The sequence below is a fragment of the Aspergillus lentulus genome (assembly GCF_001445615.1).
Source record: "Aspergillus lentulus DNA, contig: Alt01, strain: IFM 54703, whole genome shotgun sequence".
In the NCBI taxonomy this organism is placed as follows: domain Eukaryota; kingdom Fungi; phylum Ascomycota; class Eurotiomycetes; order Eurotiales; family Aspergillaceae; genus Aspergillus; species Aspergillus lentulus.
This window is the reverse complement of record NW_028322123.1, coordinates 780,184-799,934: the sequence shown is the minus strand read 5'-3', so window position 1 is coordinate 799,934 and position 19,751 is coordinate 780,184. Positions and strand designations below refer to the sequence as shown.

Below are 19,751 nucleotides of genomic sequence, written 5' to 3'. Positions count from 1 at the left end.
CCCCACTGTTATTCCCAAGGACCGGTAGTATGATATTTCTTGCCCTCTCCGTTCTTATCCCCTCATTTCTGCCTCTCCTTGCATTTATCAGTTTTAGGGAAAGGGAAGCCTAAACAGACAGTTCAACGATTATGTTGCGTTCTACCTATTAATCAGAAGTAAATAATAATATGATCAGGATTACTAGTCTACTATAGAACGAAAGACCGTGAAAAAGTGGTTCCCACAGCGTCTTTGTGCACGAACCGCGGAAGAACAGTTATTCAACTCCAACAACTCAGCTAGTCGTCCCACTTTATCACCACGAACCAACTAATCATTTTATTCCTACCTAAAACTACTGCTGCTGCTAAATGCTAACACCACCACCTTTTTCAACTACTAAACTACCTACTATTCGACTACCTCAACCTCTACCGATTTCCTGGACAATTTCTTCTTCTTTCTCTCCTTTATTATTCTCCAGCGGCATCTTTTCTATCCGCATCTCGGCGCACATTATAGCGCGATCTTCATCACTCCCGCCCGTTCTTCTCAAAGAGCTGCGACTTGGTGAGCTTGTTGCTTGTTCGATCGGTCGCGACCCATCTAGCCCACGATGGAGGGTGGCCAGACCACGACCAACACCGCCCCCGCTGGTAACTCCAGCGATTTTGTAAGTGTTGACCCTGGAAAGATGAAGATTTTCTTTTTAGAAAATAGTTGAGCTGCATGATAATTATCTCTGCTGTTCTGAGGCTAACAAGATGTACTACAGGTGCGGAAACTGTACAAGTGAGTTCTCCTTTTACGATTCTTTCGGGGGAAAATCTAGCGCTCTGCCTTGGCTTTGTCCTCCCCCTGCCTTTGTCTTGACTACGACCAGTTAATGGCCAGGATGGATCGCATACATTGTGGAATGTTTCTAACTAGTTCATTTGTTGCACAAGAATGTTGGAAGACCCTTCGTACTCGGAAATCGTTCGCTGGGGAGACGAAGGAGATAGTTTCGTGGTTCTCGAGGTCGGTTGCTTCCTCCGCCTGTTCCCCTCGGGGTGTCCGCTGTCGAAACTTCCAAACTGACAGTGTTGCCTTATCGCAGTGCGAGAAATTCACAAAGACCATCCTTCCGAAACACTTCAAACACAGCAACTTTGCCAGTTTTGTGCGGCAGTTGAATAAATACGACTTCCATAAGGTCCGACAAAACAACGAAGAAAATGGACAATCGCCTTATGGACAAAACGTAAGGCTTCGTCGCTCGATTCAAGCCGAACAATTCTGACAACAGATAGGCATGGGAGTTCAAACACCCGGAATTCAGAGCGAACAGCAAGGAATCGCTTGATAATATTCGACGAAAGGCGCCGGCGCCTCGAAAGCAGACTCAGAACACCGACGACTCAGTTCCGACACAACAGATCGATCTTCTGAACCAGCAGATCGTCGCGCAGCAGCAGCAGATCCAGCACCTTTCGGATCGATACGCACAGTTGACGGTCGATCATCAGCTCATGTTGCAGGAGCTGATGAGAGTTCAGAAGACCGTTCTGAACCATGAAAATGTCATTCACCAGGTGATGAATTATTTGCTGTCAGTAGATGCTCGCCAAAGGCGCGATAGCAAAGCAGCAGCGGCCTTCCAAGCTCAAGGGCAAGGCGGTTCGAACGTGAATGGGGGACAGGTAGACGATGTGCCTTCCTCTCCCTTGCAGCATGCGTCGAAGCTACTGAGTAACATGAACGCCGAGGTCCAATTCAATTTGGCTGGCATGGAGTCGGTGGGCGAACCTTCGAAATCCGCTCCTGTTGTTTCCACCCCTGCACTAGAGGCTGGGCCGCGCAATGGGGTAGTGCGCCCGCCTACAGCGGCAGGTGCAAATCCCACCAACCTTCTATATCCAAAGATGAACGGCGAGATTGAGCCCGTTGTCTACCCTGTTGGTGCTACCAATGGAATTGATCCAATGTACAGTGAACATGTGAACAATTTGCCGTATCCTATGCCTCCAAAACAGGAAGTGGACGACACTCGCCGACAAGTTCCCGACAATCGAAAGAAGAGCACAAATGTCGATCCCGGATGGGTACGCAGCCCACACATTCTACTGGTGGAAGATGATGCAACATGTCGCCAAATTGGTGGTAAATTTCTCTATTCTTTCTCTTGTGTTATTGACACCGCGGTCGGTTCTCCTCTCTTCCTGTATGGATGCAAAGCAGCTGACAGTCTTACAGTTTGACGGACTGGAAGCGGTGAATAAGATTCAGGATGGATCGAAGTACGACCTGATTCTGATGGATATCATCATGCCAAATCTTGATGGGGTTTCTGCATGTCACCTTATTCGCCAATTTGACCGAACTCCTATCATCGCTATGACCTCCAACATTAGAAGCGATGATATTCAGCTCTACTTCCAACATGGTACGTAGTCCTTCAATCCCAAGGTCTCTGGCGTTTTGTTACTAATGCGCACCAGGCATGGACGATGTGCTACCGAAGCCTTTCACACGAAAGAGCCTGTTAGACATGCTTGAGAAGCATTTGGTTCATTTGAAGACCATTCCGCAAGGCATGGAGACTTCGCAACCCACGGCAACAGTCACAATGGCTGCTCAAACTTCGGCAACCCACTCTGTCAAGGAAGACAGCTCCCCTGGCCAATCACCAGCCACGTCAATGAATAATTGGCAGTCTCCCGGTCAATTCCAAGGCCTCCTTCAACAGGTTCAACCCCAATATGTCCCTGCGAGCGCTGCCCCAGCCGCCTACGCCGTGGACCAGAATGGAGTGCAATACCCGGCGCCTCCAGTGGCCCTCACTGCCGCTGCTGCGGCTGCGCGGCCGCCTCATCGACGGCAGATATCCGAGCTGTCTAGCGCCGCAGATAATCCAAATTTTGCGAAGCGACCGCGCATGTACGCTCAACCATCACAGCCGATGGTCAACACAGCTCAGGCTACTCGGACTGGCTAAGCTGAGAACAGTCGGTCCCTTTAAATGAACGCTTCTCGATCTATGCCAACTTTATCTCACACCCACTCCTCTCACCTCTATCTCAATCATACAATGGATCGAACCTCTTTTTCGCCTCTTTCTGCGCAATATATCGTGAAGTTTCTCTTGTATGATGATCATTACCTCGAGATTTTGCTTTTTCGTGTCCCTTGTTAATTGGCGACTACGGCGTTTGCGGTGTTTAGGGTCCTTTGCATTGATTGCAAACACTATAAGAGACGCATCCATTCACCATTGCGTAGTGATACGACGAAAGTGTGTGGAATGGCCCTTGTGCGAGAAATGCATCAAATCACTGTCGGAGCTCGTACGGAGGTGGAAGCCGAGGGGCGCTGTGTAGCATCAGCTGTCCTCCAATCATCGTTGCATTACTTTTACCTTCAAGTGTTGATACTTGGTTCTGTAATGTCTTTCTTTTATTATAATTTCTTGTTTTGCATGGAAGGCTGAGGTGCGATTTTCTGGCCAGTGACGCTCTATGATCATCCTAAGGCTTTTGCTCAGGCATTGAGTCTGTCTGGCCACATTCCTTCATCATGTCATCTACATTGGGAACCGCTTATTAGAAGATACACACATATCAAAATTATTTTAGATACAGTCTAACCCTGGTCATTTCATTTAAGAGTAATGGTGCTCTCAGTGGTTGAGATTCCCGCTAAGTCCAAATCTCCGAGACAGTCCACAATCAAGACGGCTACGTCAGCTTCAAAAGATCGAGAGTTCGTCAACCTTCTTTTCCACTATCTAGACAGATCTCTTGCATTCTCCACGTTGACGCAAATCAGTTTTACATGGTTCTAGACCGCTGGCCCCTTGACAGGGGAATCACCCTGAGTCCAGGAGGGCCCAGGCCTTTTGATGAAGTTCTGGACTTTTCGAGGCTGGAGCACGCAGAGGATGTGGCTTGTGGGTCAAGAAGGGACATCACGTGAATACAAACAGTACAAACATTTGTCGCTGACCGCCTAGGGTGGAAGTGGGATGGAATGACTCCTCGCATCGGGCTTGGCACAATTTTTGTGGATGAAAGCTCACTTGGCGGTACTTGTGAGCTTTGCGCGCCGTCGCTGACAGAGAAACTTGAGAGCGATTCACTTGATCTGCACATCACCTAGCAGCTTCGCATACCGGCTCTCGTCTCGAAGCCTGGACTATTCGGTGTTTTCATCATCCGGAAAGCGGGGTGCAAATTGAGTTAAATTATTGACGTGAGTGCGGAATGCTTCAGATTGCCCGCAGCTAGCTCTGACCACTTTCTTCTGCCAGATGGGTCCCAAAAAAGGCGGCGGCGGCCAAGCGAAGCAGAGAGGCAATGCGACTGAGGAGGTTGAGGAGACATTGCAGGCTGTGGTATGTTCATTGTATACGGAGCGACCAGCGCACTGGCACTGCCGTTCGCTAGATCATGGGACGACGATGGCTGATTGTGTGCTTCGGTGCTCTCAGGTTCTTGCCGATACTTTCGAAACTAGATTCGAGCCTTTTACCCTTGAGAAGCCTCGTGTATGTTGTCCGTGATTGAACCATTTCGTGAAGGACGATGCGATTCGAAAACTTGGCGTGCCGAAAAAGTCGGTAGCTGACGTGGAGTACGATAGTGCCTCTTGCCGCTTGCGAATACACCGTTGATTGAGTACACTTTTGAGTTCTTGGCAAACGCCGGCGTCGAGGAGGTTTTCCTTTATGGAGGGGCTCATTCGGATCAGTTGGAGAGATACATTAAGTATGTTGATATCTGCTTTGATTAAGGGATGTCCACTGACCGTTGGCATCTACTGAAGTGCATCGAAATGGAGAAGCAACTCGTCGCCTTTCAAGCAATTGACTTTCCTCAAGTCAACATCGACTTCAGTTGGTGATGTTATGCGTGATCTTGATGGCAAACACCTGATCACTGGCGACTTCATTGTGGTTAGCGGTGACGTGATCAGTAACCTGCCTATTGAGGGTGCACTGGCAACTCATCGTGCCCGGCGCCAAGCAGACAAGAATGCAATCATGACTATGATCTTGCGAGAGGCTGGTCGAAACCATCGCACAAAGTCGTCCTCCGTGTCCCCTGTGTTCGTTATTGATCCCACCAAAGATCGTTGTTTACACTATGAGGAAATTGAGCATCATTCTGACGAGTCATCTCGCCTGACTATCGACACCGAGCTTATTTCATCTCATGCGGAGATCGATATCCGACAGGATCTAATTGACTGCAATATTGATATTTGTACGCCTGACGTGTTGAGCTTGTGGTCCGATAGTTTCGATTATCAGTCTCCGCGAAAGCATTTCTTGTTCGGTGTGCTCAAAGATTATGAGCTCAACGGCAAAACCATCCACACGCATATCATCAAGGACCACTACGCTGCTCGAGTGAGGAATCTGAAAGCATACGACGCAGTGAGCAAGGATATTATATCGAGATGGACGTATCCACTGTGCCCGGATACAAACTTGCTTCCCGGTCACACCTACGATCTCCGCAAGGGCAATCTGTATGCAGAACAGGGCGTTACTTTGGCGCGTTCATGTGTCATTGGGCGGCGAACGGTTATCGGGAAAGGCACAAGCATTGGCGACAAGACGACAGTCAAGGACACAGTCCTTGGAAGGAACTGCAAGATCGGGAAAAACGTTACATTGGACGGTGCCTATGTTTGGGATGGTGTGGTGATTGGCGACGGCACAACAGTTCGGCAGGCTATCATTGCCGATAAGGCTGTGGTCGGCAATAATTGCAGTGTTGAACCTGGCGCTCTTCTCTCATATGAAGTCAAAATCGCTGATGGTGTGACTGTGAGCGAAGGCAGAAGAATCACAAAGGCGTCGAGAGAGGAAGACGGGGGCCTACCAGCGAATGATCCGGATGTGGTCGGTGAAGGAGGTGAAGGTCACGAATATTTCCACGAGGAAGACGAGGACGAAGACGACGCTGCATCCAATGCTTCCTCAGGACTGGGTACGCACCTTCCCCTACACTTTTCAGGCCCCTCCTCATCATCACTTTGAATGGGTGTCGAGTACTAATATCTCTTTAGTGTACAACATGGCGCAGCTCTCTCTTTCTACGGAGTCTATCTCTACCCTGTCCTCTGAGATTTCTCATTTCGGCGGATCTCGATCCGAGAGCTTCGGTACTTCGTACTCTGAAGATGAGGATGCGGACCATTTCGTGCACGACGCTGCAGCCAGTGTCTACGACAGTTTGAAGGACGGCGTCACATCGGACGTTGTGCAGTTGGAATTGGTCAGTTTGCGGATGACTGCGAATGCCTCTGACCACCAGCTCCGACGAGCTGTTGTCACAGCCTTCATGAAGCGAACCCAACAACTGATCGAAGGAGGAAAAGGTGCTGGTGAAGCGATTCGGGACATTTTCGGCACATATCGCGAGGTTGTTGAACGGTGTATGTTCGATCGAGACAGCGACGAGAAAACCGACCAGGTCGACTTCTTACTCCTGCTCCAACAGGACCTTGTACATCGACCTCGCGGCGAGACAGTTCTACTGTTCGCTGCTAAGGAGCTCTACGATTTGGAGCTCTTCGAGGAGGAAGCCTACGAGCAATGGTGGGCCGATGAGCGATCCAGTGCCAGCGAAGAGATGAGGCAGGTGCGGAGTCAGACCCAACAGTTCGTGGACTGGCTCGCCAATGCCGAGGAAGAGGAAAGTAGTGAAGAGGACGAGAGTGAGGAAGAGAGCGATGAGGAATGAAACTGAAGCCAGGCACTACATAGACATGCCCTTGGAAAAGAGTGGAAAAGCAGGGATGAGTTTTGCGTTATGAGGCTATATCAACATAGACGAGCAAGTTATGATATCCATTGATGGGCCATATATAATTTCATGATCAATATTCGATATGTTGTTATGCCTAATCTTCTATCTATGGACAGAGCCGATTTCGAGTGAGATCGTTGCCTGGCTGCCTAAGACCAGTAGCCTGGAAAATGGCTCCAAGGCGTCTATTTAAGTGCACCATTATTTAGCTTCAGTCGAAGTACGTACAAGATACATTTCTCTTTGCATCGATAATCTCTAACAGTCACTCTCTTCTTGGCCGTGACTCATAATTTCTATCTCACTAGATTTAACCAGTCCTTGAAGCTGTCTGTACTGAGCCTTTCACGGATGCAGTGACATCATTGCTTCTCCCATTCTCCCGTGGACCCAGTCAGCTGGGCATCGATATCTAAGAAGGCGCTGCAAGATACTCCGAGAATACCTAAAGAGCCCCAGAGGATCCAATGACAGCAGAGGGAAACCTCGAAGGATATCAAACGGTAAGTTAGTTAATTGTTGAGCCCATTGAGCCGTACTTTGATTTCTCCCCACAGTGGGTGGCCTTTCCGCGAATACCAGCGGAGTCATCCGAACAAGATTTTCCTTCCTTATGACTGGGGAGGCTTGCTGATCTGTCAGATCGTACATCAGCTCTCAGCCTCTAAGCCATCCCCAAGAATCTCGCTTGTTTCCAACCCCTTTAACTCACTCATACTGCTCCACATACGTCTGCAGGCTTCCCCTTGACACTATCAGTCAGTTGAAACAATCAGTGATTGATGTCTTGGGTAACAGTACACGCTTGCTTCGAAACGTTTAGACGCCCCACTCCCGTGACGTCCAGCGATCATACGTGATAACTAATCACAATCACCCCTCGCTCTCTCCCTTGACGCTGAACTCGATAAGCGACGCAACGACCCCGTTTGGTGCTAGTGCTGCATAGTTCCGTTTACCCTTCCATCGCTGTTGACACCATCTTCAGTTCCCTGGACTGAAAATAGTTACCCACTTTTTGTTGGTAAGCTGCGACTTGTGTTGTCCCGGAAAAGAAGAAGGCCTCGAGGTACAACATCGAGGCCTACTTTTTTTTCTAGTCAGCACATATCGGCTTGCCACAGCATAGATCTTCACCACGCCTCCTCTAACGAGAAAAAGGAAGGCGGCCGAGGCGGCGATTACAGACCAGGAACCATCCATAACCGCCACCGAGGTTTCCGTCGCTGATTCGCGAACCGCCACCGGCAAAACCTCGTCAAACAAGAGGTCTACTCGTGAAAAGGACAAGCTCGCGGACCAAGATCCTGACACAGATTCGGTATCGGTGGCGTCTGCGAGCGTCACTGTTCAGAACAAGCAAAAGGGAATCGATCTCGTCACGCCGGCGTCTACCAGCATGGATTCAGACGATGATTTTATGACGGATGCGTCCAGCGCCGATGACTTCTTGGATACACAGGGAAGTGATGATGAGAGTCTAGGAGAAGGTATGTCCTAGCGATTTTCGATCTCCCGTTTCGTACTTTGCTGACGCGGTCTTTCCTCGGTTTCTAGAGTTTGGCGACGAGTTCGACGGCGGATTTTCTCAAGATAAGGATCTACTAGGGAACACAAAGAAGCCATATGAAGTCGACTTCAGAGTTCTGAGCCCAGAGGATATCGATCGGGAGCAGAGTCAGCAGGTCACCGAGGTCTCGCAGATTTTGGGCCTGCCACCGGAGTCGTCCGCGATTCTATTACGGTTTGGGAGATGGAACCGGGAGAAGCTCATAGAGTCCTACATGGATCATCCGGAGGAGACACTCGAGGAAGCTGGGCTTGGGACGAATTTTTATGGGACACCGAAGACAGAGGTTGTACCAGGGTTCATGTGTGACATTTGCTGTGAGGATGGCGACGATTTGGAGACATATGCTATGCGCTGCGGACATCGCTTCTGCGTTGACTGCTACCGACATTATCTCGCGCAGAAAATCCGCGAGGAGGGAGAAGCTGCGAGGATAGAATGTCCCGGGGACGGCTGCCGTATGATTGTGGATTCGAAGTCCCTGAGTCTTCTCGTCACCGATGATCTCAAGGACAGGTAAGTCTTCTACACAAAGTCTTGTTGTGTTGGAACCCTTATTGACGCGGGCCTTGCAGATATCAAACGCTATTGATGCGCACTTACGTTGATGACAAGGAGAATCTCAAGTGGTGCCCGGCACCAAACTGTGAGTACGCGGTCGACTGCCCCGTCAAGCAGCGCGACCTCAATCGGATCGTGCCTACGGTGCAATGTGCCTGTAAGCATTTCTTTTGCTTTGGCTGCACGCTGAACGATCATTTACCGTCGCCGTGCACGTTGGTCAAGATGTGGCTCAAGAAGTGTGAAGACGACTCAGAGACCGCCAACTGGATCTCGGCCAACACGAAGGAGTGCCCAAAGTGCCATTCGACGATCGAGAAGAACGGGGGTTGCAACCATATGACATGCCGCAAATGCAAGCACGAGTTCTGCTGGATGTGCATGGGCTTGTGGTCTGAACACGGCACCAGCTGGTACAACTGTAATCGCTACGAGGAGAAGTCAGGATCAGAAGCTCGCTCAGCGCAGGCGAAGTCTCGGGCATCCCTCGAAAGATACTTGCATTACTACAACAGATACGCTAACCACGAGCAATCTGCGAAGCTCGATAAAGATCTCTACCTCAAGACAGAAAAGAAAATGACAAGCCTACAATCTCAATCCGGTCTCTCGTGGATTGAGGTTCAGTTCCTCGATACTGCATCTCAGGCACTTCAGCAGTGCCGACAGACTTTGAAGTGGACTTATGCCTTTGCATATTATCTTGCTCGGAACAACCTGACGGAAATCTTCGAGGACAACCAGAAAGATCTGGAGCTTGCGGTGGAGAGCCTTAGTGAGATGTTCGAAAAGCCAGTACCTGAATTGGCCAATCTGAAAGTTGATATCTTGGACAAAACGGCCTACTGCAACAAACGCCGAGTGATCCTTCTTAGCGACACCGCCCAGAAATTGAAGCAAGGTAAGCTCTCATTCGTTACACAATGTTGATGCACGAGATAAAGCTGACAACTATATCTCTTCAGGGGTATGGTCATTCAATGTTGAATGGTAGACTATATAGAGCCGACAGACACCCAGCTGTTCCAGATGTTGATAATTCAGTCAAAATCTGGCGAACAGGCCAGATGTGAATGGGATTTTCATGACGTGAATGATGACAGCGCATATGATTACTATTTCTGATTCATACAAGCTCATTACATTTATCTGTTTGCACCCGGTGTGACTGACTTTACTGGAGTTAGCGAGGCAGTGACTCACTTATTTTATTGTATCAGTTAGCAATGCATTATTTTCATCTCTTTTCGTCAGGTCAGTTGGACAATGGGTAGGGAGGATACAACTAAGAATTTAAATATACAGCTGGTGTATGTATGCATTAAGACAGGGTCATTATATCCTAGGAAGTAGAAGGGTATAGCAATCACAAGCAATGGTATGTAGATTGCGTGCTCCTCCTGTTCTTAAAATCACCACAAAACCAGTCTACAAGGGTTAATTTCTATCTAGTGCTGATAGTCCATTAACAAGAGGAATGGTTCTTTGAAGGCTAACTAGGTAACGTTATCATGGTCACTGATCACTTGACTAGGGGTTCAAAATCTGATTAGGGATCAGATAAGGAGCTCAAGCTAACCAAGGGCTTGGTATTAGAATTTAGTAACATTAAACATTGGTTATTCGGTTTCCTCCGGGACTCGGAGGATCCAGTGCTGATATGATAAGATATCTGCTTCGGGGTGGCGGACAAGAACAGGTTTATGAGATGCTAGACAGGCAGAAGTTGACAAGGCTTCCAGGGGAAGAGTAGGCGCCGACTGCATGAAATGATTCAACTGCTGCTGCTGCTGTCATTCTCATGTATCTTTACCTATCCTACTCGGATAACTAGGATATTCGAGGGTTGTTTTGAGTATACCGAAGAAATCTCCGTTATCGGAACCTCGGTGTAGTCTAGGCTTGCTGGATGATTAAGCAGCGGAGCCGCGACCTCATTATTAGCAACTAATCGTGATGGTGCGCCTGGCGACAGTAGTATATCGTGCTAGAGCGATGTGTGTTAGATCTAGAGTAAAATGTCATACACTTCGTTCACCATCGTCAACTTCTAAGCAAGTTAGTAACGTCTCGTCGCTCGATTGATTTGGTCCGAGTTGTCTTGTGTTCAATCCACTGGTGGAAGTAGTGACTTTAGCTCCGCGGCATTCGACTTTAGCGCAGCAAACGAAAAAGAACAATAATTTCCCCAACCTGGATTTTCCGGAAACATTGTCAACCTCTCGATCGATCAGGCCCTACATACATCCGGCCCTCTCCTTTGCCTCACGCATTGGAATTCATCACTTATTACTCCCGTTGATTGAGTTTTCCTTGAGGCCCATATCCGTTTCTCCTATCGTCCTCGACTCTTTTTGCGCCCAGCTCGTTCCTCTTCGCCGCAGGCTCAATCCAACCGAGAATCGTCGCTCCTGCCAAAGCCCGCTTTCATCGGCATATTGAAAAGAACATTTGGACAAGCTTGAGGCACCCGTCTTCTTGGCCTCTCCTCTCCTCCCTTCATCCTCCTTCAATTTCGTGCGGCTCCGGCTGCGTCCGGAGCTATTAGAGCTCAATGGCGGTCCCCGAGCAGATCCCAGGGCAGGAATATGAGTATGTTGCTATATTCAACTTGGATTCCACCACTCCATATTTGCAACGCTGTCGGTGGCGCGAGGAGAAGGCAATCTGAAGTTTACTTCTCGCGAGCCGATCTGCTTACCTCCAATCACACTGCCAGTCTCACCGACGTAATGCTAACCTCTGTAATACGAAAGCTACGAAGCCCTTCCCTCAAACTATGGCCTCGGCCGGAACATGTTGGCCGGTGCCTTTGCAGGGATAATGGTATGTCGGCGTTGAAAATTGGGGCTTTTGCGAATTCCGTGGCGATACTGACCGGAAGGAAAGGAACACGCTGTCATGTACCCGGTAGACTTATTGAAGGTATGTTGGGCATGATGACAATATTTCTCTTAGATCACTTTCGGACGCGTAACTAATATCGGGGTGGCTACGGACAGACGCGCATGCAAGTTATACATCCTACAACCGGAGGTCTTTACACCGGCCTGACCAATGCGGTCTCCACGATTTATCGCATCGAGGGGTGGCGGACGTTATGGAAGGGAGTCTCGAGTGTGATTGTTGGTGCTGGTAGGGATGCACATATCACTGACATATTTGGGGGATGAGGAAAGGCTGACAGTCCTGGTTCGGCAGGTCCGGCGCATGCCGTGTACTTTGGTACTTATGAGGTTGTCAAGGAAATGGCCGGTGGAAATGTCGACGAGGGCCACCATCCGCTTGCTGCCGGTAAGTCCTCTCAATTATAATTCTGTCGACGCAGGAAAAAGTGCTAACATTTCCAAGCCGCTAGTGGAGCGGCGGCCACCATTGCCAGCGATGCTTTGATGAATCCATTCGATGGTAAGTCGTCTTCGATGGGTTGACCTATTTGACTCCTTTGACACCCGGAAATAGTCATCAAGCAACGGATGCAAGTACATGGCTCCGTACATAAGAGCCTTTTACAATGCGCCACGTCCGTTTACCGCACTGAGGGTCTGCACGCATTCTACGTCTCTTACCCCACTACACTCTGCATGACGGTGCCTTTCACGGCTACTCAATTCGTGGCGTACGAGTCGATCTCGAAAGTGATGAACCCGTCCCAGGAATATGACCCCTTCACTCACTGCATCGCTGGTGGTCTCGCTGGTGCCTTCGCTGCAGGTCTTACTACTCCTTTGGACGTTGTGAAGACGCTTCTTCAGACACGTGGGTTGGCGCAGAATGAGGAGATTCGATCGGCAAAGGGCCTTTTCAATGCGGCGGCCATCATCAAGCGCCAGTTTGGCTGGAGAGGGTTCCTACGTGGCGCTCGTCCCCGCATTATCTCCACGATGCCCAGCACCGCGATTTGCTGGTACGTTGTTATCTGCGCTTGAACAGGGCTCCAGAACTGACATCGGCATACAGGACATCGTACGAGATGGCCAAGGCCTACTTCAAACGCCAGGAGTGAGATCTTCGAGCTCCTACCCGTAACGGCCCTTGTCACATAGATGCAACTATACCTACCATTTCTCCGACTTGAAACGATTCCCATCGGCAAGCGTGAAAAGTCAATAGGGTTTCAGACTGAAAAAAATGAAAAATTTCAAAAGCTATATTTCAATGCATATTGCATAAGAGAAGGGGTACCGGAAGAGCAGGGAGAGAGCAAACCCGCGGGTTGGGAATACTCTGTCCTAGCCGGCCACGGACCGCTTTGCGATGTGATTTCTATATTTCCTCCATATTCCTCCTTCTCCTGACATGTCTTTTCGTCTTCCTCCGACCCTGGCTACCCACCTCATCTGCTGCTTTGCTTTGCGCACCTCCTGCCGAGGTGGTTCTGGATTTCAGGCACCCCCGACGTTTGGACCACCTCGTGGACGATACACTTTTCCGATTCATGTTTATCCGTTCCGATAATGTGTGCATAAGTTCTCTTTGGGACGGGTGTTGTGGGTTTGATATAGAAGGACTTCTTTCTTCATTGGGAACATACTTGAGGCGGCTCGTCTCATGAGATTTCCGAGACGAAAATGTGAGCTCCTAATTTAGAGTTCTCTACTGCTTGATCGATGTATCCTATATTGTGCTGGCGTTGGGCTTGCAGGAAAGCTTTCCTTGCGATTATGATTTGGGACCTTCACTTGATCCCAGTACCTGGTTGGATATGTACTCAATAGACGGAACGATTGGCTCAAGCTCAAAAACTACTTACTATAAACTCGAAAGAAGAAGATTGAGAAACTAGGTAGTAGATATCTGTCCAGTAATTAAGGTATTATTACTACCATGCCAGTCGTAGTATCACCGTGGGGTAGTGTCTCCTCGATCCGGCGGTCCAACGACGTCACGCGAGGAACGTTCTGATGGAAACGAGACGAAAAATCAATCAGCAATCCCATCAACTTCCAGCAACCCTCCTGTTCGTCTGTTCCTCCCCAGACTCACTGGCCATCGATTCCATCTTCCCCTTCCATCTATCCATCCAATTCTTCATCCCTACTCTGCCACGCCACCCGTACCGCCTCTGGACATCCCGACATCGCCCCCCTCGGTTCCCGACAACCCTACAATTTCGCCTCCGCACTCCAATTGTGGTCGATCGCATGGCTGGTGCGGGCGGGTCCTGCATTTCCGCCGGCGTGAATGATGCGCTCCAAGCCTGCTGCGTCTTCGCTGCAGAAGACATACGATGAGTGCTATCTCTCGTGCTCCACGGCTGTATACTTTGAGGGCCAGGTCTGTCGCCCCCCTCCCTTCCTATCTCGGATGTTCGCTCGGTGTCAATTGATATTTTCTTTTGTCTGAGTACTGATCTGCTCTGATATTCTAGAACAACGAAGATGAAGCTTTGAGAGCATGGCGCTCTGCTCTAGACACAATCTCTTATCACAACGCCTACCGACTATCGTCGACTTATACACCCAAGAACGAAACGGAAAAAGCGCTCCAAGATTCGATCCGCCAGCTAGAACTCCAGTGCCGAGAGCGAGTTGATCTCTTGGAAGCTCTTCGTGAAAGCAGGAAAGAAGCACAGGAGAAGGACAGTCCCACCACGAGCGGTGTCGGACACCGATTCTTCAAAGGCAAGTCGGTCTCAAAGTCACCTACTTCGAACACACCCGGTTGGATCGGAGACGGGACGGTACCTCCGGTGGGTTATACGGACTTATCTCGACCGCCACCGATCCCAGGACGTCCAGCACCGGTGACGCAGGCGAGCTCAGAATCGGTTATCCAAGACAGCAGCGTTGCGTCTGCGACTAGCTTACCGGCGTTACGAGTTCCATCGCATTCGTCCGGCAAAAACCAGTCTCGCAACTCGAGCCCCGAGAAACGGAAGACGATGCCTACCACTCTGCGCAAGTCGGACGGGCACAAGAAGCACAGCAAGAACAAGGATACTCTCCGGCGGAAGGATTTGCGGCCGGCTGCGTCTCAGGCTGCGGGTTTAGCCTGGGGGAACATCTACCGGCTCCCCTCAGCATCTGGGAATCTAGCAAGTGACGCCGCAATAACGTCCTCGCGGCAAAGTATCTCCAGTGACTCTGGGTTTCGGAAAGATTCTGGTCAGTTCAGGTCCCACTCCGGGGATGAGCTTGTATCTAAGAAAAGTGCGGCAGACGACTCAGATGGCCGGGAGCCTCGACCTGTCCGGTCTGCGCGACGGACAATCAGTAACACAACCCCAGTGCCAACGCTAACATCAATTCATCACTCCCCGGCTGGTGAGGTCCGGCAGCCGTCAGGCAGTCGGAGCAGGACCCTCGCCCAACCATCGTCGGAGCCTGTTGACAGCCCTCTGAGTAGTGCTAGGCCCTCCGTGAGACCCAAACCTGTTACGCTCAGAGCTTCACCTCAGGGTCCGCAATCGAGCAATATTGGCCCAACCTCATTCCCTATCAGAAAAACGAGACCCGAGACCACAACGAGCATTTCGGACAACCCACAAAGCAAGGCCACATCGAGGTCTCGGATCAACTCCGCGTCGACAGGAAAGCCCGTCTCCCGGACCCAACCTGAGGATTTGAGTCCCTCCATGAGGCAACTGGAGATATCAGATAGTTCTACTCGGCGCAAACCACAACCTGCGCATACAGTTACACCGCCCTCAAGCGATCAAGAATCGACAGGCCCGAAGTCGATAGACGCGGACGAGGAACTAGAGGAAGAAGATGAAGACGACGACAGTTCCATTACGGATATCATGAACAAACTGCCCAAGGGCATTGACCCAAATGCGGCCCGGCAGATCCTCAATGATATCGTCGTCCGAGGTGACGAGGTCCACTGGGATGATATTGCCGGACTGGACGCCGCCAAGAAAGCGCTCAAAGAAGCCGTTGTCTACCCGTTCCTTCGCCCGGATCTTTTCTCTGGGCTTCGGGAACCCGCTCGAGGGATGCTCTTGTTCGGCCCACCGGGAACAGGTAAGACGATGCTCGCTCGAGCAGTAGCCACGGAGTCGAAGTCGACCTTCTTCTCTGTCTCCGCATCAACATTAACATCCAAGTGGCACGGCGAGAGCGAGAAGCTCGTTCGAGCACTGTTTGGGCTCGCGAAAGCATTGGCTCCGTCCATCATCTTTGTCGACGAGATCGACTCGCTCCTTTCGTCGCGCTCCTCCGGAACAGAAAACGAAGCATCGCGACGATCGAAGACGGAGTTTCTGATCCAGTGGTCGGACCTTCAACGAGCAGCAGCCGGCCGTGAGCCATCAACAAAGAGAGGTGGTGGAGACCCCAGTCGGGTCCTCGTCCTGGCAGCGACCAACGTGCCTTGGGATATAGACGAAGCGGCTCGTCGGCGGTTCGTCCGCAGACAGTACATCCCCCTGCCCGAGCACCATGTTCGCGACCAACAGCTCCGCAAGCTCCTGAGCCATCAGGTGCACGAACTGGATGACGAGGACATTGAAGTCCTCGTCCATGTCACAGAGGGTAATTCCATTATCATCATCCACCACCCCATTCCCTTGTCTACCAAATACTCACAAGATGAACCAAAAATCACAGGCTTCTCCGGCTCCGACATCACCGCCCTCGCCAAAGACGCCGCCATGGGTCCCCTCCGCAACCTCGGTGAGGCCCTCCTCCACACCCCCATGGACCAAATCCGGCCCATCCGCTTCCAAGACTTCGAAGCAAGTCTCAAGTCAATCAGACCCAGCGTCAGTCGCGACGGGCTACGCGAATACGAGGAGTGGGCCAGGAAATTCGGCGAACGGGGCGGCTGATTCTCTCCCTTCTGCGCCTGACATAACATTTACGTTCTTTTTGCACGTCTTCGTGGCAGATTTCTCTAGCAATCGGCCGGTTGCACGTCACCTCCATGGTGGAGTCCATCGTACATGCTCCTCGGTATTTGGTGTTTTCCGCACAGCTTGTTTCGGCGTGGTCTTCCTCGGGTGGTTTACATGTCTTGTTATGGTTGTTCGGCTGGTTCGGTTTGAATGGGGTCCTGGTGTATAGGTACATACATGGTATTGGTGGTACCGGAGGAGCGGGCGCTTTTTTGAAATGACTTTATAGTATCCCTGGCGTCCATGGTTCAACTTGGTGATCTCGATGTTAGGGGCATGGATAAGGTGGGATCGGAGTCTCAGTGCTCGTCGTTACATTGAGCTTTGGCAGCTGCAGCTTTCTATGTTCAACCATCGGTATCTAGCGATGATCTGCGGCACAACCTTGTCGCCACAAGGATGCTACTTATGCTTACTAGAGGTAGATACAAAACGATCTTCCACCCAACTGGGCAAGTCATCTCAGTGGAGATATCATCTCATTGACAATAAGAAGTAATAGGTATGTAAGCGTTAGTAGGTATGGCGATAAAGACAAGCACATCACAAAGGGAAAGGGTAGGCCAGGGACGGACAATAGAAAACAGGGTGGGCCAGGTCGAGTAATCAGGGAGTTGACAAGAGAATAAGTCGTGGGTCTCGTCGAGCGACGAGCAAGACGCGACCAAGTGGGAATGAGAAGGGGCATTCTTGTATATTCACAATGCCATCAAACATTCAACAACCCGGCCGAAGAAAAGAAGATCGGTAAGCAGCGAAGGATGCTAAATATGGAGGGAGAAAAACAATCGTGGTATCCCAATCAACGAACATTTCCTCAAACCCAGAGTTGATGGAAAACATAGACAGTTATCAACTGTGCGCACTTTACAAGTCGATCAGGCTGCCACCGGCCTGAGACTGCTGCTGGTACGGCCGCTGAGTCGCCCAAGGGTTGTTCGAAGATTGAGCAAAGCCTGTCGACTGAGGGACAAATTGCTGCTGGTTATAGAAAGGGTTGTTGCCTGTGTGAGTGGCTCGCAGACGATCCAAACCCTGACCGGCAGAGTTGACGAAGGTGCCTGGAGCAGTATGTTGGGCTGGGATACGTAGATCGCCGACGTTGCCGAAAGTGTCCTGCCCCTCGCCGGTGGCTAGAAGAGCATTGAGACGGGCGTGGTGAGGATTGTTCGTTTGTGGCGGTGTGCTCTTGGGAGGTGCTGGAGCCTGGAAATTGGCGATAGGGTTAGGAGAGGAAGTAAACTGATTGGTCGCTCTTTCTTCCGCGAGCGTGTTAAGGGATGGAGGTCCCGTCGACGTATGGGGCCGAGTCTGGAACTGAGTGCGCGCAGCAAACGGGTTGTTGGACCCGGTAGGCATGGGTTGCAAGGCATTCGCTGTCTGGCCACCGCTCTGGGCCCATGGGTTGTTGCTACCTGCCGGCGAGACATTCTCTTGTGCTTGCTGTTGCTGCTGATACTGCTGGTACTGCTGCTGCTGCTGCTGCTGCTGGGAGAATATGTCGGTGCCATACGGATTGTTCGTGGTAAAAGCCGTTTGTTGAGGCTGGAGGGCCGCCTGTGGCTGCAAGAAGTTGTTCTGAAGCTGGCCGTATGGGTTCTGATCGAATGCAGTTGGCTGATTTTGGAATCCATTGGCGTATCCGTTGGGCATTCCAGTGACCTGGTTTTGAAATCCGGTGGGCTGTGCGTATTGGTTGTTCAAGTAACCGGTAGACAGAGGCTGTTGGGCGTTAATGGGGTTGCCAAACCAGTCGACAGCGCCTTGCTGCTGGTATCCCTGGTTATACCCGGTGGGCTGCGGTTGAGCCACAGGAGTATCGTCAAAAAGCGATTGGGCATTGCTCTCTTCCAGCTCCCGTTTCCGCAGTTCCTCTTCTTCCTTGCTCAACTTGATCGCTTTGGCCAGATCCTCATCTTCTTCTCCCATCATGGATTGCTTTTCCCGTCGTCTCCGCTCCTCCTCTGCTTCTGCCTTGCTCGCCTCGATAGCCAGGCGATACTCTATGTCTTCCTCATCGGCCGGTCGGCGACGCTCCCGTCGGTCAGATCGGCGCGAAGGCTCGGGCCCATGGCTCTGGTACTCGTCCAGTCCATTCACCCGTGATTTCCAAAGCTTACGGTCGGATCGTTCACTGCGCAAGCGGTCCTCATCGAGAATGAGAGTGGTAAGTTCCTTGGCCGCAACACGAACTGTATGAGACAGGAGATAGCAATCGTTAGCAAAGGGTTACCCGGTCGCGCAAACACTCGTCGCAGTACCACGTACCGTTCTGGCCAACATCCCTCCCGTCCTCATCCACGTATTGAAACTCGCGTAGCGTCTTGATAATGTAGACATTCTTTCGGGCCCACGTAACAACCAGCTCGGATCCTTCATGAAGGCAATAATCTAATACCTTCAACGACTTGAGAACATGGCGCCAATTTTTGCCCTTGTCGTTCAGTCGCTTATCGAGCATGTCCATAATCTCGTAGAAATCTGTCGGACTAGTCGTATCCGTCAGCCTGGATCCGGGTTATGCCGAAAGAAATGGAATCATACCTGCTGAAGGTCATGGCAGCAATTTCTGCCATTTCGGTGCCCGTCGGGCCCCAAGGGTCATTGCTCGTCGCTGAATCAGGTCAGTACGAGTAGCATAAATACAAAAGCACAGACATGTCATGAAAAAAGGAACGATAGCAGCCTCATGGTCACCCCTCTAGATCCGACGGAGGAGAAGAGGCGAAGATAGGAAAAGCGAGAAAAAGGAGAAAACCAAGACATACCATTTCGAACTTTGACTTGTACTGAAGAGTAACCCTTCGTTACGTTCTTCACACTGCGGACAACTTTCGACATCTTAAATGGTGACTATGTATGAGGGTGAATTTGGTTCCAGAAATTCAACACGAGCGCGGTCCCGATTCTTGCGGGGAAACGAGGGCGCCGGATCGCGAATTGTTCGCCTTTCTGTTGGTCGGCGGATGGGATCGATTTGACGTCGTATGATGATGGAAAA

General features: G+C 50.6%; 5 protein-coding genes across 5 annotated transcripts; 4 read left to right on the top strand and 1 right to left on the bottom strand.

The window, feature by feature from the left end:
• Positions 1 to 598: 598 nt before the first annotated feature.
• skn7 (transcription factor prr1) lies at positions 599 to 2,959 on the top strand (the record flags this gene model as incomplete). Its single annotated transcript, XM_089598946.1, has 7 exons — positions 599 to 655; positions 758 to 774; positions 930 to 1,002; positions 1,082 to 1,225; positions 1,275 to 2,066; positions 2,218 to 2,407; positions 2,463 to 2,959. The coding sequence occupies 7 exons, from the start codon at positions 599 to 601 to the stop codon at positions 2,957 to 2,959; spliced, it is 1,770 nt and encodes a 589-aa protein (XP_089456610.1).
• A 1,311-nt stretch (positions 2,960 to 4,270) lies between these two features.
• ALT_0235 (translation initiation factor eIF2B catalytic subunit epsilon) lies at positions 4,271 to 6,713 on the top strand (the record flags this gene model as incomplete). Its single annotated transcript, XM_033560237.2, has 5 exons — positions 4,271 to 4,354; positions 4,451 to 4,507; positions 4,603 to 4,727; positions 4,786 to 5,957; positions 6,037 to 6,713. 5 exons carry the CDS (start codon positions 4,271 to 4,273, stop codon positions 6,711 to 6,713), a joined length of 2,115 nt encoding a protein of 704 aa, XP_033416128.1.
• Positions 6,714 to 7,246: 533 nt separating this feature from the next.
• ALT_0234 (E3 ubiquitin-protein ligase dbl4) lies at positions 7,247 to 12,916 on the top strand (the record flags this gene model as incomplete). Its single annotated transcript, XM_089598945.1, has 12 exons — positions 7,247 to 7,282; positions 7,909 to 8,269; positions 8,337 to 8,865; positions 8,925 to 9,811; positions 9,876 to 9,900; positions 11,667 to 11,736; positions 11,800 to 11,835; positions 11,913 to 12,045; positions 12,112 to 12,204; positions 12,262 to 12,318; positions 12,373 to 12,817; positions 12,871 to 12,916. 12 exons carry the CDS (start codon positions 7,247 to 7,249, stop codon positions 12,914 to 12,916), a joined length of 2,718 nt encoding a protein of 905 aa, XP_089456609.1.
• Positions 12,917 to 14,094: 1,178 nt separating this feature from the next.
• On the top strand, positions 14,095 to 16,684 carry ALT_0233 (protein SAP1; the record flags this gene model as incomplete). The annotated part of the gene is made up of 2 exons (XM_089598944.1): positions 14,095 to 14,187; positions 14,282 to 16,684. 2 exons carry the CDS (start codon positions 14,095 to 14,097, stop codon positions 16,682 to 16,684), a joined length of 2,496 nt encoding a protein of 831 aa, XP_089456608.1.
• Positions 16,685 to 17,617: 933 nt separating this feature from the next.
• On the bottom strand, positions 17,618 to 19,591 carry ALT_0232 (epsin; the record flags this gene model as incomplete). The annotated part of the gene is made up of 4 exons (XM_033560233.2): positions 17,618 to 18,942; positions 19,019 to 19,239; positions 19,295 to 19,364; positions 19,519 to 19,591. 4 exons carry the CDS (start codon positions 19,589 to 19,591, stop codon positions 17,618 to 17,620), a joined length of 1,689 nt encoding a protein of 562 aa, XP_033416124.2.
• Between the last annotated feature and the right edge of the window lie 160 nt (positions 19,592 to 19,751).